Source organism: Lontra canadensis, unplaced genomic scaffold (genome assembly GCF_010015895.1).
Source record: "Lontra canadensis isolate GAN:19392208 unplaced genomic scaffold, GSC_riverotter_1.0 scaffold18, whole genome shotgun sequence".
Taxonomy (NCBI): domain Eukaryota; kingdom Metazoa; phylum Chordata; class Mammalia; order Carnivora; family Mustelidae; genus Lontra; species Lontra canadensis.
In genome coordinates, this window is record NW_022631012.1 from 8,242,422 (window position 1) to 8,264,404 (window position 21,983).

At 44.9% G+C, this 21,983-nt stretch overlaps 1 protein-coding gene across 2 annotated transcripts in view; it reads right to left on the reverse strand.

The window, feature by feature from the left end:
- ADAM23 (ADAM metallopeptidase domain 23) overlaps positions 1–21,040 on the reverse strand; it is a 163,427-nt gene extending 142,387 nt beyond the window's left edge. Inside the window, exons 1-2 of one of the 2 annotated variants that reach the window (XM_032859976.1) lie at positions 20,507–21,039; positions 19,127–19,344 (exon numbers count right to left, since the gene is read on the reverse strand). In XM_032859976.1, the coding sequence (XP_032715867.1) occupies positions 19,127–19,344; positions 20,507–20,720 (432 nt within the window). In that variant the 5' untranslated portion in view covers positions 20,721–21,039. Of the gene's footprint in view, positions 1–19,126; positions 19,345–20,506 lie in introns of both variants that reach the window. The other variant, XM_032859977.1, reaches the window with a different exon arrangement.
- Positions 21,041–21,983: the final 943 nt, after the last annotated feature.

The following is a 21,983-nucleotide window of genomic DNA, read 5'->3' on the forward strand; positions in this document are numbered from 1 at the left end:
TTGATAAGTATTGATGATATTAGCAGACGTGACCCATGACTCCCCAACCATTCTTCCCTCATGACATTGCAAATGAGTTAGTAAAGAAAGTCAATATCTGACATTCTAAACAGCCTAGCACAAATCATATTTATCCCACAAATAAATGTCTACCCTATATCATTAAAGTGCCAATTTTCCTGCTTTGCACTGAAATAACATCATGTCTGTGTAGGAACACTGGTTATCACATGCTGACAAATAGTTTAAACTGGATGTTAGTAAAAAAAAAAAAAAAACAAAGGGTAAATGAACCAGTTCTTATTAAATTCAACTTGTTTCAAAGACCTATTTCTTCAGGCTGAAGACTCCTATGCTGGAGAATATTTTTCCAAAAAAAATAAAAGCTTTTCTAAAATGGTCAAATGTCTAACTTATAATTTGGGAGCACTGAAACACCCTTGGTTCAGTTAACAAGAAGGAAGGAAATCTGAGAGAGGAAAAAAAGAAAATCAAGGAAGTATAACAAGAAAAGGTAAGCAGGTAAGCAAAATACTATAAAAATGTCAGGATTTTAAACAAGATTACTTATCTGGAGTTATCATTTGGGGGGGGGACAAAAAAAAAGATTAAAAAAAACCCACAACTGGTTACAGAAGAAGGCCAGGGTATATGTGATTGTGTACCATGGTGTAATTAGTTCATAGATCCCTTTTATAGAGAGGAAAGTTGTCTAAAAGGGATAGAAACTTCCCTGTTCAACCCACAAATACTATGTAATAAAAGAATAAGAGACTGGAAGTTCAGGCCATTCTGGTCATGCCAACAATTCCCAAGACCCAGAGCAACTAACCTGACTTCTTTGGACTTGGTTTTCTTATCTAGAACACAGAAATAATTATCATTAATAATGTACTCTATTCTGTTGCTATGAGGACTGTGTGAGATAATAGATACGAAAATGACTTTATAAAACCGTTTAGATTCACTACAAAGGTAATATATTATCTTTGCTATTACCAGTGTGTTTGTTGCAGAATGAGTTGCAAGTTGATTTAGTGCATTCTACTTAGCTGAAACAGTAAAGAGCGAGAAGACACATGGAAGATGAGGGACTCCCCTAAGTGTTGATTGATTTATATTATTAATGGAGCCCATTTGCAAGACTCAAAAATCAATGTATTCGTGGCCCTGGAATATTTTTTATGACACGCCTCTAGGTGCACTTAGATTTGATTTCTAAAATTAATCTTTAGCCCCACTGAGGGCAAAAGGAAGTGATGTAAGAGCATGTGATTAGCCTATTCTCACTACCTCCCGAGGGTTAAAAATGGGCTGGGTTGAGTCCCTCAAGTGGACACAGCCTGTAGCTAAGAAAGAAGTGAACGTTCTCAACTATATGAAAATAGATCAAATTAAAGAGCAGTAGAGGGTGTCTGGGTCGCTAAGTTGGTCAAGCATCGCTGACCATTGATTTCAGCTCAGGACATGATCACAGGATTGTGAGATTGAGCCCCGGGAGGGACTCCATGCTGGGGGTAGAGCCTGCTTGATTAAGATTGATTCTCTCTCTCCCTCTCTCTGCCCCTCGCCTCCCACTGTGTGCATGTGCTCTCTCTACCCCCTACCCAAAATAAATAAATAAATAAATATTTTAAAAGAACAACATAGTCATTAGTTATAGGGTGTTATTTATACTTCTGTTCATTGGTTTCTTTGAACTTAACTCTCTATAATTAGTGTCTATCAGTAGAGGATACTTATTTGAATTTCCATCCTTTTCATTTTTAAATAGAGAAGATTTTGTGTTGTTAGATTTTATTAACAAATAAATATCTTTCAAAACAGAATTGAAAGTAGAGCTTCAATTCATTAATTTGTTATGTTCCAGATGGGGAAAGTAGCCTCTGCCTACTCTATAGCCAGAAGAAGCACCTATATTTAAAAACAAAACAAAAACAAGAAAACCTTATTCAGAGCATCAAGCCAGGTTTGGCTCCGTCCCAGAGTGGGTGTCCCATATTGGAGAATGCACCTTTCCTGTTACTCCATAAAAAGCAAAAACTGTATCCTAATTGGCTATGAATGAACATGATTGTTCTTAACTTTACATTATTCTGAGTAAAACATAGTAACTGGATCTATCCTTTTTATAATAGAATCCCTAGCATTAGCTTTGATTAAAATTGTACCGAATTTATATAAATTCTAAACACAAAGCCTCTTTTGTAAAACTACAAAATTCAGATGCTGAGTGGATTTTGAACGAATGAATTATGTGAATGAATGAGTCTTTCATAAGGTTAAAGGGTACCCCCGTCATTTGTCAATTGAATACTTTGTGTGAATAAAGCCTTATGACTACGTACATTTTGGAAAGGAATAAAAAATTTTTATTCAGAAAAACTTATACTCTAGGAACAATTCATTACTCAGATCTTAAAGATAGAGAAGACAGGGTCTTCTAAAGCAGGAATTTAACAGTATTTGAACCTACAACAAAAGCCTGAGAACACATTAGGGAAAGATTCATTTGTGGCCACTGATCACAAGGATTTTCCCTAACTAGTCCTGGAGTTTGGACAGATACAAGTTGAACCATCCAGACAAAACTACCTCCTGCCATGGGCTGACCTTTGCATAAAAAGGCTGGAAAAATGCCAAAGGACTGCAGAACACAAACGTGTATACAGTATACAGAAGGGAAGCTCTTCTCTAGAAAGCTTCACGTTCTCTCCTTCACTGAGCAAGTAAAATCCACCAAGCTAAAACCATGCTTGTTGTATGTCGGTAAAGGGAGTCACAGGATGAAAAGTCAGTGTTCCGAGATTCATCTGTCAGCAGTGGGACTGATAGACTGACAGAGAGAGACAAGAGGTAATGACAAGAACACAATACAGAGAGAGGAGGAGGAATGTATTCAAGGGAGAAACGTCAAGACTTTAATAAGTGACTATTTATAGACAGAAGATGAAGGAGAGAAAAGAGTCAAAGATGACTCCCCGGGTTCACTGTCAGATGGCTAGAAAAACAAACGTCCCACAGAGGAAAATGAGGGAGGCAAGTGGACAGCTCTCTTCCTGCCTGACTAGACTCCCAGACTGGGGGATGCCACCACACCTGGGCAACTGCATTGGGCAATTACATGGTCCTGGATTATTTTTTGACTGGCTCCAGAGAGAAGGACAGAGGCCCAATCTGTTAAAGAAACCTGAGAACAAGTGAAGACAGGATGACACTAGTAGCTCCATAGTTAGCAGGAATGAGTCAAGCCCTGAGCAGAAAGAGCAGGAAGACTTCTGAGAAACATGCACTGAAGACAGACTTGGGAGGTACACCTCAGCTCAGACTGCTAAAGAGCCAGTAGCCATCCCATCAGTCCAGGGTGAAGTGACCAAATACGGTCCAGACTTCACAGGACAGAAAAGTCCAAGAAACACCTCCTGGGGCCAGGCAAGGAGCAGAACAAGGAAGGCTGAGTGTGCGGTGAGGGAGGGGCAGGGGAACAAAGTCAACAGTAGAGGAGGGACGGTAGGTGGGTCACTCCCACCCAAGACAATGCGCCCGGTCTTTCGACTTGTCAAGGGAATCACCACACTCACCATCTTCTAACACATACATTATTTCATCCTCAAGCACTTGTCAGTGCCTGACATCTTTGTGTCATTGTCGCTGGTGTTGCTCTTGATGTGTTCAAGGTCTGTCTCATCCCACAAGGTAAGAGAAGGTAAGTTCCCTGAGGAGCCACAGAAGTGACCCTTAATCAACACTGGAAAAATAATGCACTCACCTCCTGACTTCTCGGGGCTTCACCATCTGATATCTAATATCTAATATCAGAATATCTAAATCCCTTAGCTCTTCACATGCTTCACAGTCTTACACACTTACCACCACCACTCCCATGGACCGTATTCTCTCTCCTGCGTGGGCTTTGCAAAGGATGAGACCTGGGTTCAAATCCTGGCTCTGTCTGCCACTGACCAGCTGTTCGTTCTTCTTGAAGACACCAATTAAATATCTATAAACATGTCCATTACTGGGCTTCTAGAGGACTTAGTTTACTTATTTATTTATTTATTTATTTATTTCTATTTTTCTGAGAAAGAGCATAAGGGGGGATGGGAGGGGCAGGGCAGAGGTAGAGAGAGACTTCAAGGAGGCTCCACACTCAGTGCAAAACCTAATGTGGGGCTTGATCTCACAACTCTGAGATCATGACCTGAGCCAAAATCAAGAGTCGCCGCTTAACTGACTGAGCCACACAGGCGCCCCTAGGTTTTTTTGTTTGTTTGTTTTTTTAATTGACTACAGATGGAACACTAATGCCCAATTCTTTTAGATTTCCCACCCTTGGCTTTCCCTTCTCACACTGATCACACCGAACTCCTTACTGTTTCTCAGCAGGCTGGAGGCTTTGGCTGCTCACTCTGTAAGTCTCCTCCCCTTCCTTCACCCACCACCCTCTCTCCACCTCCCGAAAACTTACCTCCTAACTGCTCCTTAGGGCCAGCTCAATTGTTTCTTCCTCCACAACATTTTCTTTGACTTTCCTGGGTGCCCACATATTTTTGTTCTTACAACTACCAACTGCACTGACATGAACCACACACCACCAACTGCGTTGTTTCTAAAGCCCATTCAATTATGAGCAAAGGTAGGGACTCAGTAATACTCTTCGCCACTTTTCCCAGAGTCTGGCACAGTGCCTGATTCAAAAGGCATTCAATAAACGTTTAGTGAACCAAGCAGAACTAATGTACCACAGACGTAAATCTGATTTATCCGAAACTATATAGGTGGACACACCTCTTGTTCCACCATTGAGAATTAACCCATGGCAATAAAAAAAAAACACAAAACTGTCACATGGTCAGCTCCTGATTATTCACATTAATGATTAATAGTGGGTGACAGTGATAGGAACGATCTAAGAACTGTCGATACAGATATTTTCACTATTTTAGGTAATGTAAACATACAGTGCAATTTATACAGCACTACAAACTCAAGATCAAAATTATCTCTCCTACCGATCTGTCACTGTGCCAAAAATTCTCAACAGTAACTTGAGGCTCTTTTGAATTGTCAATTTGATTATAACACAGAATTTCACAGGAAGCACTGTGCTCTTTCTATCATACAAGTGCTCAATCATCAATTCATTCAACAGCTATTTACTGACAGCCTACTATATACCAGGCATTACAAGCAAAACCATTATAAGCCTGAATTCTATACACTACAATTTTGTAATGACTGCTTCAGAACACCTGGAAAGCCTGGAAAGAAAGTTGAGGCCAATGTAAAAGTTTGTATTCCCGTATAACCATATAATCACCACTCTATCAGTTCTGAGAAAGGACCCTGTAACTCTTCCAGCTGCCCTACACCAAGAACAAGGGAGCAGCTGGATGGTCAGGAAATGTGAAACCAGTCTTGTTCTGACGTTGAGTAGAGTGCAATAATAATCATCGTGATCTAAATTCATTTAAACATCTCTCTTCTCTCCCTTCAGTCTGGGGTGGTAGAGAGTAGATTTGATGAAGAAAACAACTTCTGTTTTTTCTGAATTGCTGCAAGGCATTTACAGTGTGATAACCCTGCTCACATCCAGAGTCTGGACATTAGGTAAGGACTTGAGTGTAGGATTTCCAATTGGAGATGAGGTTGGGATTGTGGGCAATTTTTGCCCCTCCCCCCCCCAAAAAAAACAATGCCACTGAGCTGCAAATGGCTGACTAATTTCTTCTCCCAGACCACTCAGCCTCACCAGGAAGGAAGCACTCCTTGCTAGTGGTCTGTGCTGTTGCTTTATGCTGTTGTGTATTGCTCCTGCCAGGTATTGCCTCAAATCCCCAACCTAAGTTTTTGGTGCAGTCAAAGGTCAGACCACCCTACACAGACCAACAAGCAGGACTCAAGTCTGAGGTGGGCGAGTTGCCCAATAGTCTCTAAACAAGACCTTCAGGGCATCGGGTCTGGAGGTGATTGGCTATAATTATACATGAAAAGTTCCAGGATTGAGCCAAGGAGAGACAACTAAGGATGATAGGGCTCTGACCCTCTCCCTCAGGCAGGAACCAGGGGCTCCAGCTATCAAGTCTTGGGAACCAAGGAGAGATTCCCTAGGTCAGTGCCCGAAGGGAAGGCCAGCTCCTGGACCCACTGCATCAAGTGATCAGGACCAGGTGCTGAGCTTGGGAAACCAGCTCTATCCCATGACAGCTCTACCAGGGGGATCATGGCACCCTGGCAGGCAAACACTGCTGAGGCAAACTTCTTCTACATTGCTGCATTCCTTGCTGCCGTCACAGATTATCCCTCAACTCCATGGGATACCAGAAGTCCCACCCCTGCCATAGTATGGCAAAACGAATTTTTTTTAAGATTTTATTTATTTATTTGACAGAGAGAAACAGTGAGAGAGAGAACACAAGCAGGGTAAGCAGAAGAGGGAGAAGCAGGCTCCCTGCTGAGCAAGGAGCCTGACATGGGGCTCCATCCCAGGACCCTGGGATTATGACCTGAGCCGAAGGCAGATGCTTAATGACTGAGCCACCTAAGTGCCCCACAAAACAAATTCTTAATAAAATTCCTAATAAAAGCAGGGCCCCCAAGCACGTGGTACCAGCTCTTCCTAAGTTCCCAGAGGAGGTCAAAAATCTACCAGATACTTGTAAGATGTAGGATGGCTTAGGCTTTACTTAGCACAGTGGCATACCTACATGCCTAATTACTAGAGCTACATTTTTGGGGCTTGGGGGCATTCCCAAATACACTGGCTAATATTACCCTAGTGGAGGAGAACCCCAACCCCACAGAAGTTGATTGGGACACCCTAGAAAAGGAGGAGGCAACTATGAGCCTGGGAAGAGAGAACCTCTGTCCCAGCATCATAACAAAACATCCAATGACAACCAGCATGAACGAAAAACAAAAACACCTAACTATGCCATGATACAAATGCAACATTTTCTAGAAAAATATGTCCAAAGGGAAGGGAGGAAGGGCACTGACTGGCTTCTAGCTTTTGCTTGCAAAGCTCAGATGCACAAGAGAGATGCAAAAGAGAGCCCCCAGATTTGTCACCACAACAAGGGCACTCCCAAATACATCAAGCCATACGAGAGGGGATGAATCTGAGGAAGAGACCATCCCACACCTCCAGAGCCCACAGGGATAAGAAGAATGACACTCTGCCTCTCCTGACTTCGATGTTTATGGCTTGGCACTGGGCCCATCAGTCTGTCACATTATTTCTGAGTGAGTCTGGGCTCACTGAGTGGACAGCTCCAGATAAAGTGCACCTCCTCTTGTGTAAAGTTGAGATGGTTTAATGAGTATATCATTTTGCTGAACATCATGCTCCAAAGAGCCCCTGACCATTTCCAACCCAGAGGAGATGCCCTTGGAGCCAGGATCTAAGTTCTTCTTAAAGGGCACTGCCCTTCATTATAAGGCCATGCTGTTATAACTCATAAAAATGTTAGACACAGGACAACAGGCTTCAGACTTCATCAGTGTTGTAGCTAGACAGGAAAATGAGTACTCCTAAAGCCCAAATCTTGTTTGCTGGGAAAGGCAAATGGAACCCACTGCCCCCTCAGCCAGGAACCCAATGAAGGTGCCCTTTGGGAATTTGGGAGTTTCTAGGCCCCTCTTCAGTCCCTACTGACCAGTGTTGCCTTGACCCAGCTCCCTCCCTCTCAAGGTCACCAAGAGGCCTCACTGTATTAGCAACTCTGGAGATCTGGTGTCCCTAACGACTTAATCTCTGGACAGCCCAAAAACAAGTTAGAAGCCTTTGCTTGGGCACTGAGGGCACCTCAAGGGACTTCCAGCTGCTCCCCACAAATTCCACCAAGGGAAGATGCCATCACATCTCGGAACATTCCAGCCCCCGTAGTGGGATCTGGAATCCCATATCCTTATCTCTGAAACCGGCTGCCAAGGCCCCTGCCCTAGGCAGTTCTCTGAACTTATCCCTCCTCTGATAACATCTGTAATTATCCATTGTGACACACATAACAGGCAACATTTTACTATTCTCACTGACATTGGAGCCCAAATTATAGTGCTACCTAAGAACCCCTCCAAACATAAAGCCAGGGGCATCCTTCAAATTACAAGGCATAACAGAAGAGTAGAAGGCATTCAGTTTCCATTGGATGTCACTATTGGAACAATCTTTATGAAAAATCTTTTAGTGCTAAAGGCTTCTTTGGCCTTACCCTATCCCATTACAGGTATGGTTGCCTTGACATGCCATTGTGCCATCTGGAACAATCCCAAATTCCTGAACTTTCTAGTGGAAGCTGTACACTGGGAGCCCATATGACTGCCAGCTCCCGATTAAGATGGTAAATTGTCCCCAAATATCACTTGTGAAAAGGGACTGGGAGACTGTAGTCTATAATGTAAAATTCACTAAAGGAAAAGTCATTAAACACACCATTTCTCCTTTCAATTCTCCCTTTTGGCCAATATTAAATCCCACTACTAATGAGTAGCACCCTAGAGTTGACTACTGAAATTTAAGTGCTCAGGTACCTCCTATTGCGGAAGCTCAGAATCCTATCCCCAACATTTTCCAGTTAAGCAAGGATATGCAGAGGGCTCTAGGAGACTACTTTGGCCTTGATGGATCCAGCTAATAGGTTCTATTCAGTATCAATCACCAAGGAATCCCAACGGCAGTTCACTTTCATGTTCGAAGGCATCCAATATACCTTCACCTGGCTGCCTATGGGCTCTCTTAACAGTCTACTATTGCCCATAGTCTTTGCCAGCAAGACCTGAATACCCTTACAATGGTCTGCTTGCACTATGTGGTGCTGGATTGATGACCTTCTAATGCAGGACCCCTCAGAGGATGGGGTTTGAGAGGCCCCAACAGGGCTGGTGATCCACCTACAACTTAGGGTGGGCTACTGCCCCACATAAGATTCAAGAGTCAGTCACAACTGTGTAATTTCTGAGTATTAATTGGTCCTCTAAAGCCTGGAAAATTTCACTTGTGGTTAAACATCAGTTGGTAACTATTCAGCACCCCCCACCAAACTACAGCAAGCTCAACATGTCTTATCATACTTTGGAAACAACACATACCATGATTACCCATCATTTTTAAACCCATTTATACAACCACATGCAAATGCTCCACATTTTGGGGGAGGAGCTCAACAGCCTTACAGCTGACATAAAGATCCATTCCATCAGTTGACCTCCAGATCCCCATGGTTCCTCTTTCTGGGTTGAGGCACTGGCCACGATGCACTATGCATCTCAGATTCTACCCATGGACTAAACATGGCTCCTCCTAGCTGCCTTATAGGCTTCTGCACTATACAGCTGCCCTTCAGAGCTGCTTACTGCCCCCTTAGAACATCAATTCTGTTCATTTATTGCCTTTGTTAGAAACAGAGGCCTTCGTGGTAATGGAGCCCATTCTCCTGTGCACCCACCTTACCATTATGCTATGGACAAGGGATGCCTCCCAACGATGGCTCACACAGCTACAAATGCCTCTTTGCTAAAATGGAAATGGTACCTTCAGGAACAGGCTAAACCCGATGTGATGTGTCTTTCCAAATTACAGGAGGATATGGCTTTCCCACTCTTCAGTCCCCTGCCCACAGACCTTGAAGAACTGATGGACAATGTCTTCATTGTCTAAGCCTCTGGTAGCCCCTGGAAGAGCTGATGGAATGAGAAGGAGAGTCTGTGTATTTTCCCAATGGTGGCACCATCACCATAACCAGTGGAGCCCACTGGAGAACAGCAGTGTACCATCCTGCCAGTAGCACCATGTTTATCAAAGATGGCCAGTTGGGTTAGCACAGCTCACTGAGCTTATAGCAATACAAATGGTTGTGCAGAGCGCAACTGCCCATGACAAGCCTCTTGTCCATATTTTTACTGACTCATGGGAAGTTGCTAACAGAATAAAGTATTGATCAAGCCAATGGCAGCAAAACAATTTTCTCATTCAACACCATGCCATTTGGGCTGCCCCAATTTGAAGAGACATTGGCCAGGCACTAATTATAGTTAAGGTTACTTGCCTTTCAGCACATTCAAAGGCTACGATTCCAGGGACAACATTTACCTGAAAGTGGCAGCCCTGGTGCAAATCCACGTCACCACCAATTGGGGCTCTCTGCCACCAATTCTCGACCAAAGCCTCCATGGCTCCACCCACCACCACCACCACCGAACCACAGCCCTCCTCTGGCCCTCCGCACACATGCATCAATCAATCCTTGGCTCCACCATTCTGACCTTTCTTAGTCACCACTTCCCTGCTCCTTATTCCCTGGCCAAATGGTCCCATATTCTCTTTAGCTCGTGGGGGAGCTGCTGCCCCAGTGACCTGGACCCACCACAGGGCATTCTGCTTGTTCTGAGCAAATTATGCTCCCAAACCAAACACTGCACACTGTCCTGTCATGCTTCAGGTCTATGCCCTTGTAGTCTCTGACAGGTGGCTTTCACTGGGGCCATTTCCTCTATCAGTGGGCACTATCCACTTTACAATTTCATGTGTGGATCCCTTTTTTACTGGCCTATTGCTTTCTACACCACCAGGAACACCGCTATGGAGCAGATAATCTCTTTCTTTTCTAAATACATCCTGTCCCACTCAGCCCTGCAGACATCATTGACTCAGATCAAGGATCTCATTTGACTTCTCGAGTATCAGAGCACTGGGCTAGTACTGGGCTCTCCTACAGGGCATGCGGTGGTACTTTCATCTCTCAAGTTGCTCCTTATGTTACAAGGAAGTAATCAGACTCCTAAATGGGCTTTCTGGCTGCCAGGGGCATTTACCACTTTAGACTCTAGGCCTAAATGGCCACCATGGCCTCACACCAAGTGGACTCATTGGGCCATGGCCACCATGATCCTCACACCAAGTGGACTCATTGGGCCATGCTGCCTGTGATTGTGATCAAGAGCGAATCTGATGCTTTCATCTTACAGGACAATATTATCTACATTTTCCACAACTGTTTTTGAGTCTCTTTACAGATTTAAAATGTTGATCATCTCACCTTCCAGTGCTCATTGATGACCTAATCAGGGACAAGTGGTCAGCTATGACACCCTAGTCATAGTCCTGGCCCATTAGAAAAACACAGACCCACCGTACTGCTCCTGGAGCACACTTACAAGCTTGATATGCAAATTCCTCCTGAAAGTCCAATGTACAGTGGCTTTATTGATGGCTCATTTCTCCTAACCATACCTCCCCAAAGGAGGTAGACATAATTGCACTGGGACCCACAGAAGGGATGGTGTGGAGCTCTAAAAGGGCAAGAGGCACTCAGGCTGGTTGACACCAGCAACATCAGAAGATGACAGCATGGCGATACAATGACACCACTCGGCCCTACCCCACTTTCAAAGAGGCTACCCCTGAACTGTTGACCCACAATAAATCTTCACTATGGGGCAGTCAGTGGACAGGTGCACAATGATAAAATACAGATGCTCACTGCTGCTGGCCTTACTCTGTGCCTTGTGTGCCAACTGGATCATGGGGCTTCTCTTCCACCCAGAGAAGCAACACCCAGAGAAAGTTGCTGGACCATACAGCACTCGCCCACACCTGCACCCTCGTGCGGCGTCGCGGGGTGGACAGCAAGACTTGGAAGCCAGCCCTTAGAGGGGCTGTACTCAAAAGCTTCTAGGTATGGATTCTAGCTTAAAGCCCACCAGCCATGCGTACATGTTCACCAGCATCCTGACCTCTGGGCGCTGATCATGACATGGCCCTAATTTCAAACCTAATTGGCTGACTGGCTTATGTAGTTCAGACACTTCTCTAGTAATATAGAGCCAAACGTTAAGTTGTCAGGAGCATATGACTAAATTTTCTTTAAACCCAGCTACATAGGTGCCTCCAACCCTTACTATTTTTTTAAAGGTTTGTTTGTTTATTGAGTGAGAAAGCACCAATGAGCGGAAGGGGTAGAGGGAGAAGGAGAAAGAGAGAAAAGCAGATTCCACGCTGAGTGCAGAGCCCAATGCAGGGCTTGATCTCACACCCTGAGATCACAACCTGAGCCAAAACCCAAGAGTCAGACGCTTAACTGACTGAACCACCCAGGTGCCCCTCCAACCCTTACTATCTATGGATGGAGACCTCTTTGGAGAACTGTACTGCCGAATTATTTATGAGGTGCACCCCAAGGATCCCCAAAATTTACTGAGAATTTGTGATACCAGTAAATGCTCCTGGTATGGATGGTTCAAGCAGAACTTAATCTGGGCACCCCAATGTATGCAAACTTACTAGACCCCTTGACCCTTCAGTTCCCCTCCTGGGTAACCACCTGAGAGGGGCACCCATCTCCAGATAGCTCCCTCCACCTGTGACAATGCTGGAGGTGACAATGCCCAAACCTACAACCTCATCCCAAACACTGCAACATTCCACTATAGCAAAGATGAAACCCAGGAAGACACAGCAGCTGCTGAGGGCAAGCACTCCCCAGGACTTGGTTGCTGAACCAGATACCTGTTCATATGAATTCCCTGCCACTGACCCCTTTGAGCGACATCTCACACTTAATTGTGTGTTTACCCCAAACCCCTTGCTTATCGCTATTCTTGCTGCTCAGGTGTGAGGGAAGGCTGTGGTTGCCAAGTCGTTCTCCGCTGTGCCTTTGAGCGTGGGAAGGCCAAGGTATGTGGACATCTCACACCCTTCTGGAGGCCCCTTTAAACCCTTAGTGCAGATGCTTGCCTTCTCCATACCCATCAGATTGGCCCACACTATGCATCCTCCTGGGAGTCCGTGAAGTTAATTTCCATTGAGAGGATCCCTTCCTAGCTGCAGATCCTGCCACTGCCACCGCAGACCCCTCTACACCCTCTGGAAGATGTACACTTAGAGGGCACCTCTCTACAGCCCCCACTCACAGCTCCCATTCGAGCCCTCCAATAGTCTTAATACTATCACACAATGGGCAGAAGGCAAAGCTCACTCTGAAGGGCCACTGTAACTGCTGGGCATGTCACTGGACTCCACAAAGGCTATTTCCCATTAGCGGTCTACGCAGCTGATTTATTGACTCCGCCCCCATTTGGCCAACAGAAGCCACTTTACCAGTCCCTGTAGCCTGTCCTGCAGCTCTGTGCAGTGCTCAGCTTCTCCCACGCGCGACACTTTGCAAGGTAGCATGTGGCACCTGGCAGGAGCCCTCACACGTCCTTTTCCAATCCTCACTATCTCCCCGGGTACCAATGCCACGAACTGCTGTATCCCCAGACTGTAACCCCAGGAACACAATATCCATGGTCTTGGGCTTCAAGGCCCAGCCATTCAGGGGAAACCTCAACTTACTCCAGGTACCCTGATCAAGCAGTTGATGTCCACTGTGGGTTTAAGGCCCTGAGGCATCTCACACATACGTGGTTCTCCATATATGCACTTCTCTTTCCCTCCACTTCCAATGCATTTGCATGCCCGCTGGCTCCTGGGAAATCCCATCTGTCTTTGGTCTCCCTGGGACTACCCTCTCAAACCACTGGATGGAAACCTCACTTTGTCTTTCTGCCTCCCTGACATCAAAAGTGTACAGCATTCACTCACATTTTGTCAGGCGCAGGCATGGTACTAACCATCACAAGGACTGAGAGCTAGGCGCTGTTGCATTAGGCACCCAAAAGCAAATGATTGAGGTAAACACCAGCCTGTCAGCCACCCTGGCAGAACACATTGGGCTGCTACACCAAAGCCTAATTTTAATGCAATGACAACGTGGTTCTTGAGCAGAGACGGTTTTGGGTAACCGTTTAGCCTCAGATTACTTATTGGCCAAGGAAGGTATATGCACTGTAAAGGGGACCACCTGCTGCATGTATATTGATAATTCTGGACAAATTCAGAGAAACTTATGAAAGACAGCCCAACACATGTTGCATAACCTCACCCAAGTCTATAACCAAACAACTACCTTAACCTTACCCAAGGTCTTTATTTTCTTGGCCAGATCTCAACAAAAGAAGGGAATGGTTAATGGACAGGATTTCAAACCTTCATTTGTCCACTGATAACGCTGACTGGCATTTTTGCTCTGCTCAGATATTTTATGTGCTGGGTGACCAAAACTCTGACAGTGATTTTTACTATCCACCATCCTGACAGTGCCTAGAATTTTCCCTAAAGTTTAATATCCTAAAGATTAACACCGGGTCAACTGGGATGAGAAAAATAACTTTCTTTTGTTGTTTCTGAGTCGCTGCTTAGACGTTTTTCAGCATGATAAGCGAAATCACACCCAGAGTCTGGACATTTAGATAAGACATTGAGTTTAGGATTCGCACACTTAGATCCTGCTTTGCTTTTCCCGGAGCACCTTTTAAAATAACCACTGAGGGGGTGCCTGGCTGGCTCAGTCAGTGGAACAGATGACTCTTGATCTCGGGGTTGTGAGTTCAAGCCTCATTTTGGGTGTAGAGATTACTTAAAAATAAAAATAATAAAATAAATTAAGTAAATAAATAAATAAAAATCTTTAGGGGCACCTCAGTGGCTCAGTCGGTTGGGTGTCCAACTCTTGCTTTTGGCTCGGGACATGATCTCAGGGTCATGAGATGGAGCCACATGCTCGATCTGGGAGTCTGCTTGAGTTTCTCTTTCCCTCTCCCTCTGCGCCCCCCCCAACTCATTCACTTTCTCTCTCTAAAATAAATAAATATCTTTAAAATAGCCACTTAGGAGGTAAGCCCTGGAAAAGTTAAAAACCTCAGCTGCAACCACCTCATAAGTAGTAGGAGCTTGCTACTCTGCTCTCTATCTCCTGTTCATCCATGACCTGGGGTGGAGGGCCACTCAGGTACTAAAGGATCCCTATTCAGGTGGCTGGTGCGCCCTCATTCTGCAGGTCATAATCTGCATATTCTTAATTCCATTAAGAATTAAGACTCTTAAGAATTAAGAACTGGGGCGCCTGGGTGGCTCAGTGGGTTAAAGCCTCTGCTTTCAGCTCCTGGGATCGAGCCCCACATCGGGCTCTCTGCTTAGCAGGGAGCCTGCTTCCTCCTCTCTCTCTCTCTCTCTCTCTCTCTGCCTGCCTCTCTGCCTACTTGTGATCTCTGTCAAATAAATAAATAAAATCTTAAAAAAAAAGAATTAAGAATTAAGTCTTAATTAATTAAGAATTAATTAATTCGTCCCACCCCCACCCACACAGTAGGGAAGCTCTGTGTGCAGAGCAACTGAAGTCAAAGGAGATGACTTCTGTCTTTCCTAGACCCCGTGCTGTGCATAGGGTACCTCTTCCATCCCTTCCCTACAGGAAGAGAAAAGAATCCTAAGGGAGTAGGATGCAAAGCAAGTAATTTTTGACTAAAGAAAAGTTTCAGGAAAAGGTTTGAGGGGGAGAGAATATACCATCCTAAAATATGCTTCTTTGGCATAAGGATTATTTTAGGCTGATTATTTCTAAGAAACAGCAGACACAGGAGAAGTTTTGAAAACGGGAGTAGAAGTCCTTCTGTAAGAGTCATTTACATTTTATAAGAAATCTCCATTTGTAAGGGTCTCTCTCTCTATTTCTCTCACTCTCTCTCTCTCTGTATCAAGAAGACAATGATTCTAAATCTCTAGGAACTCTCATGAGTGGAGAAGGCAAAGACTTACCTTGCCATTGCTTACTGTGCTTTCCCTGACAGCCTCCCACAGCTGGGCCCCCACCTCTCACCCCAACATCTTCTTTTGTCTCTAGCTGGAGATGTTATCTAAACTAGTGATGTGAGCCCTTCTGGAGAGAGACTCAGTTTTCCTGGGTCTCTCCCAAGCACATAGAGGAGATACACATGTTAGAAACTTCTGTTTGTTTTCCTCCTGTTAATCTTTTATTGCAGGGTGTGGGTTCAGCCAAGAATTTAGAATGGTCGAAGGAAAATTATTTTTCCTCCACTACAAGCTCATTAACTTCCTTAGAAACAGACCTCATAAGATTATCTCTGAATGGATGAATGAATGAGTGTATGAATAAATGAATAAATCTAAATCGTTTCTCCCTCTTTTTAAAACGTATAGCCCTTTGCATTAACACATTGCATTAGTGATTCAAAAATGCTTACATTCAGTAATCATAAATTTCCATTTTTGCTTATAAAAACCTCTACACATAAACGAGACAAGTCTTGGTAACAAAACAAAACTGAATTTTTCCATTTCATATCCTGATACATCTACAAGGTGGTAAACTGACTTCCCAGCAAGTAAAAAAAAAAAAAAAATTACAATAATTCATCAGTAAACAAAACTGTCTACAAAGAAACTTGAATTGCGGTAAGCACCAAAACTCAAGGAATACAACCATCTAGATCTGAGGGGACCACATTGCCCATCTGCAATGGAGCATCTTGGTTTATGCCTATTATCCCAGCATGATTATTAAGCACACTCACTGTCACTCTCCACAGTGGCAGTTTGGACAGACAGTAAGTTATACATCACCCTGCCTAGAGATAAAAAGGGTCCTGACAATCTCTGACAAAGAGAACTTTCAGGTTCTCAGAAACACTGGTATTACATAGGTGTTCTGCACAATCTGTTTTTAAACTCACAAATTTTGAAAGAGTTAATAACATTTTCACTTTCACAGTTGTAAAGTAATAAGGACTGATCAACACTGAATATTTATGAAATAAATACAAAGTCCTGCTTTGCAACCTAGATCTGAGAACTTCTCCCTTCACCTCTACCCCCAATCTAAGGATCCATGAGAATGGCACAGTGATTCAGCATTTCCAAGGCATTCATTAAAAAGTGCTTGAGTGCAATGAAATCAGGAGAGGAAAGAAGGTACCTAATATACAGATATTAAAATCAAAACTTCTTTTATAAAACCAAAAATGATGAAATTCTATAGATTCTCTCTTGCTGAAACATTTGTAAAGCAGCTAAACCGACAAGTATCTCTCATCACTATTATTAGGCAAGTCATCCTAAGATACAGCAGAAAACATATGGCACATTTTTTGTCAACTAGTTCAAGAGAGGCTTGAAAACAAACAAATAAAAAGGAAATCACAGAACACAAAGGGAAATTTCAGGGCATCCACGATACAAGATACTGTTTATACCTGTGTGGAAGCACCTTTTAGAATCTTGCTTATCTCATTTTTGTGTCACCTGAAGGACAGACCATGTCTTGTTCATCCTTGTACTCCTTATCTCTTATCTCTGAATCTTTAGCTTACTCCTTTGCACAAATGTGCAACTGTTTGTTCAATTAAACTCATAAGAAAAGGAGAAAAATGCTCTCATATATCATTTCCATGTAAACATTTTTTTTTCTGAGATAAAAGAATATCCCCCCGCCCCACCCATGGAGGGTGGAAATGGAGAAGAATCATTTCAACTGCAAGTATGTGTTTCACAGTGAGAAATTTATATGAGTGGCAGGAGAAAATTTAACAAAACTTATTATCATAAAAATTAAGTGTAGAGTAGTCAAACCATGTTCCACCCAACAAACCACTTAACTTTCCACCAGTAGACAGGCATCAGCCATTGCCTCCATAATTCAAGTTATAAAAATATTCCACTGAGATTTTTTTTTTTTTAGTCCCAGCTCAGGAGGGCTTGAACATTCTTTGAAATGGGCTTTAAGGAAGATTTTTGTTTTGTTTTGTTTTGTTTTGTTTTTTATTCCTCCAGCACCCTATGCAAAGGCACTGGGGTTTGAGAACCTGCCATTCAACCGTAGAAGATCTCCTTAATTAGGAAAGCCATAAAATGGGTCCCAATGCATTTATCAAAAGGCTCTTTGATTCTTCCTCCTTAAAGTCACCACCCACTCCTCCTATCAACAAGACAAATGGGCAGGCAGGATCCAGGAGTCAACGCATGAAGTTACATAGGAGCTGATGTCATAGATGGGTAACAGCCACTTCATAATACTGTGAAACAAAATTAACTGCTCCAATAATAGTCAATACGAAGGAAGCATTTTCTCAGAAACCTGACTTGTAGAAAATAATAAAAAATAGAGAATTGACTTGTAGAAAATAATAAAAGTGAAATACTCGGTCTTCTTGAACTTCATATTAGCTGTTTTACCATCTTGGGAAACACACCCAAGAGCCTTAAATTTCTAATTTCCCATTTGCAAAATGGGAGTAAATACCATTACAACTTATCTATATTTCAGAAGACTAACAAAAACAGGGATATAAACCACAGATATTTTTCTTAAATTCTAGATCTTAGACAGTACTTTTCACCATTGGACAGGTTTAGCCCAGAGTAAATTCTTGACATACAGACTCTATTTTCTGCTCCTGATGAAGAAAAGAGGCACTGATGATTGATCTATTGTGTAAATCTGTCCAAAATACTACTAACTCAAATAAAGAACAGTAAGCAAGACAAAAAGATCCTTCAAACTCTTTGAACATTAAGCCCCTTCATCTTTCGTTGAATGCCTTTTTAAAAAACAGTGCCACTTTCTGAACCATCTTCAAAGTAAAGCAACCACTTGCAATGAATGTAGATTAAGTCCTGAAAGACTATGCTGGCCCAAACTGGTCTCTACATTATTTACACAGTTTGCCATCATCTTTTAAAATGTCAAATTGTTTGCCTACTGAAAACACAACAGAAAAAAAAAACATTATTTCCTACTGATCAATGAAAGAAATTTAAAATCAAATGTAAACACTCAATTTCTAACTGAGGAACTGATAGAGAATCTGCAAACAGCCTGTTATAGCGATCTTGTGTGTGCGACCTGAAAGCAGTTTTCATCATGGGAGGGAGAACACTGCACCCTTATATAAAGCCTCACAGATATAAGTCGGGACCATCAACATGCTCACTCAACTCCTGCTCAGTGCCCAATGCACCTGAAAGACACCTGAACCACATTCCAGCTAGGAATTTAAAAAGCCATGAGAAAATTTAAGTTCCCCAGGAGAGTCAGAGAGAAAAAAACAAACAGCAATCCTGCCACAGGAGATCCCAAGTTTACTTCCTCCAGTTTCTTCCCTATCGTAATATTAATTGATGTACCAATAAAAATGCTGCAGTAAAATCTGTGACATCAGATTCTGGCAGAAAATCAAATCAAAGGAAAACTCTTCATGGCAGCGCCTTTTGCGTCCCCAGACCCATGCCTACCTGGTTATGTTTTTGCTGGTGTCTTGTTTTCGTGTCCAGAACATGATAAGGACTTTCTGAATCTTGGTTGATGTAATAGATGAGTCTTGAAGGCAGTGTGATTTCTTTCTGCATTGCATTGCTGTAACTGATATTACTGCTGTTATGCTGTTGCAATATGCTGTCTTTATCTGCCAGGACTCCCAGATTTTTTTCTGCAGTTTCATTCCAATGCGGAGCTAGGGGGAGGAGGTAGAGGGAGTGCACAAAGATACACAAATACACACATATACCCTTTAAGTACATAAGTACTACGATGTGTTTTTCCATTAATTGCAAAAACAAAGTTCTCTGTGTATAAGCAGGTAAGAGGTAGAGAAACAGCAAAGCAAGTTCTCGCAACAGTGAAATGGCCTGGATAGGTTAACAGCCAATGAGGCTTAGACAGTAGTGTACTATTTGTGTTTTATATGCACATTTCTAACCAGTCTTATACTTCTAAATATGGGGGATGGGGGTGGTGGGCGGCATGGACTTGAAGGAAGACATTAAATGAACATGCTCAGAGGTTCTGACCCTCATCTCCATCCCTTCTCTAAGTCTACAGGAGCTCAGTGGGACTCTCACTAGGAGTATCCCGTCTGAGAGCTAAGAACGCTCGCTCCTGAGGTAACTTGAGTGCTGAATTCATGGATATGGGTTGTTAATTGATTTATTAAACAAAACAGGCAATTCCTTTCCTTTAAACTTTGAGATGAGCAAAAATCTTTTGCCATAGAGGGAAGGAGATCTGGCAGCTTTCCAATTCCTTATTTTTCCGCCAAGGCCAGCTCTCTGCTTCCAGTGATTTCCAATCATCAATGTATTGACTATCATATTATCTTAACTGTTCATTATAATGACAGGCATTTTGAGAATTACAAACCAAAGGTTTATACCTCCGAAGTTTCCCTCCCCCACCTTAATTCCTACGGCAGTGAATAAACCCAGTAGGCGATTTGAGGGAACAACACATTACCCCTAATTATCATTACGTCCTCCCGCATTCGCATTCAGGCTCTCCACCCAAGAAGCAACTTGCTCCCTCGCTGCATTTACCGGCCACTGGTTTCCCCTCTGCCAAGTTGCAGAGATCGCTGAGGGACCCCGCATCCACTAAATACCTTCCAGTGGAACCGGCAGTAATTGGAACGGGTTTTTAGTGAATGCAACAGAAATGGACTTCAAAAAGTGAACTGGCGTGAACCGGGGCTTGGGAAAGAGGGGTGGAGAGGCAGGCAGGGTGGCTGGGAAAGGCCGAGACCGGGACGTGTCCGGAGCGCACGGACCCGCGTGCCCTTCGCTTTCCTCTGCAGGGCCCCGCGGGCAAGGCAATGCAAAGGGCACCGGGGCCATACCCACCGCTGGGTGCAGCAGCCCCCCAGGCGCGGGGCCGGGACGAGGTGGCGAGAGGAGGCAGCAGAAGAAGGACGAGGAGCAGGCGGCAGGGCGGCGCGCGGGCCAGGGCGCGGATAGGCGCCGGGCCGGCGGGGCCGCCGGAGGGGCCGCGGGAGGCTCGGGAAAGGCTGTATCCCGCCAGGGGCGGCCGCAGGGAGCTGCTGCCGGGCGGCTTCATGGCTCATAGCTCCCGGGCGCCGCTCGGTGTGGCCAGCGAGAGCACCGGGCTAGGCTGCGGGGAGGCTGCGGGCGGAGCCGATCACGCCGACTCGGCGCGCATGGTGCGGCCGCGGGCAGGGGGTCGGGGCTCGGGGCTCGGGACTAGAGGCTAGGCGGCGCCCCCTCCCCTGCTCGCCTCTCAGCCCCTCCCGGGCGGCCGCTGAAGAGTCCGGGGGTCCTAGCCGCTCCGCCAACTTGGAGCCTCCCCAGATGCTCCTCCCTCCCTGCGGCGGGCGCGGCCGCTCCAGCGACTGCGGGGGCTGCTGCTGGGGCTGAGGACGCTGAGACGGCGCGTGAGAGCGAGCGGCGCGGGGGCGCGCGGAGCGGGCGTGCGCCCCGCCCTCGAGAGCGCGCCCGAGCGCGCCTTCGGGTCCTGATGCTGATGCTGATGCTGATACTGATGCTGTTGCTATTGCCAGGCACAGGACGCACTGCGCATGCTTTATCGTGGAGGGAAGCGGGGGCGGGGGGGGGGGGGGAGGGGGGGGGAGCGAAGGGGGTAAGCAGCAGAGTGATGCAGCATCCCAGGCAGCATCAGAGGTGACGGTGGCATCTTCAGAGGTCGGGGCAGGAGAGGAGGAAGGCTGGTAATCAGAGATTAGCCAGAGGGGAAGAAAGAAGAATGAGAGGGTTTCCTGGCCAGAGACAAAGATGCTCTGGAGGAAACAACCAGCCAGAGAAATCTACCTACTTCTACCACCGCAAATCTTACGTACTCCACTCCCCCTCCTACTCCAACCCCCTCCTCCGGGAGAAAGTAAGGCCAAGCATTTCCTTCTTAATCCTTTATGTCCTTTCTTCAAATAAATATAAAGGATTGCGTCCAGGGAGGTAAAAATAGCGCTGCTTCTCACTCAGCTCACTCCTAGTGGGTGAAGCGAGGGCTTTGAGGCACGTTTGCTGGCTGCAGGCTGGCGGGGGCTGGAGGTCGCGCTGAGCTGGGCTGCTTCGCAGAGAGCCAGACCTCCTGCGCAGGAATCCCCAGAGCTGGGGCGCTCCACCCCGGCCTGTCCCCTGTGCCTATGCCTAGGGGTTTTGCAGAAAGCAGAAATTACCATTAGATGTTTGCTCAAAAGTTCAGAAAGCGTGACTGGGTTTATCTGGGAAGACGTAGAAATTCTGTAGGCAAGAAATACGGAGATTAGAAACTAAGTGTGTGGCAGCTATCTGGGCAAATCCATCATCTGACAACCATGTGGGTGTGTCCGCATTGGAGAGGACA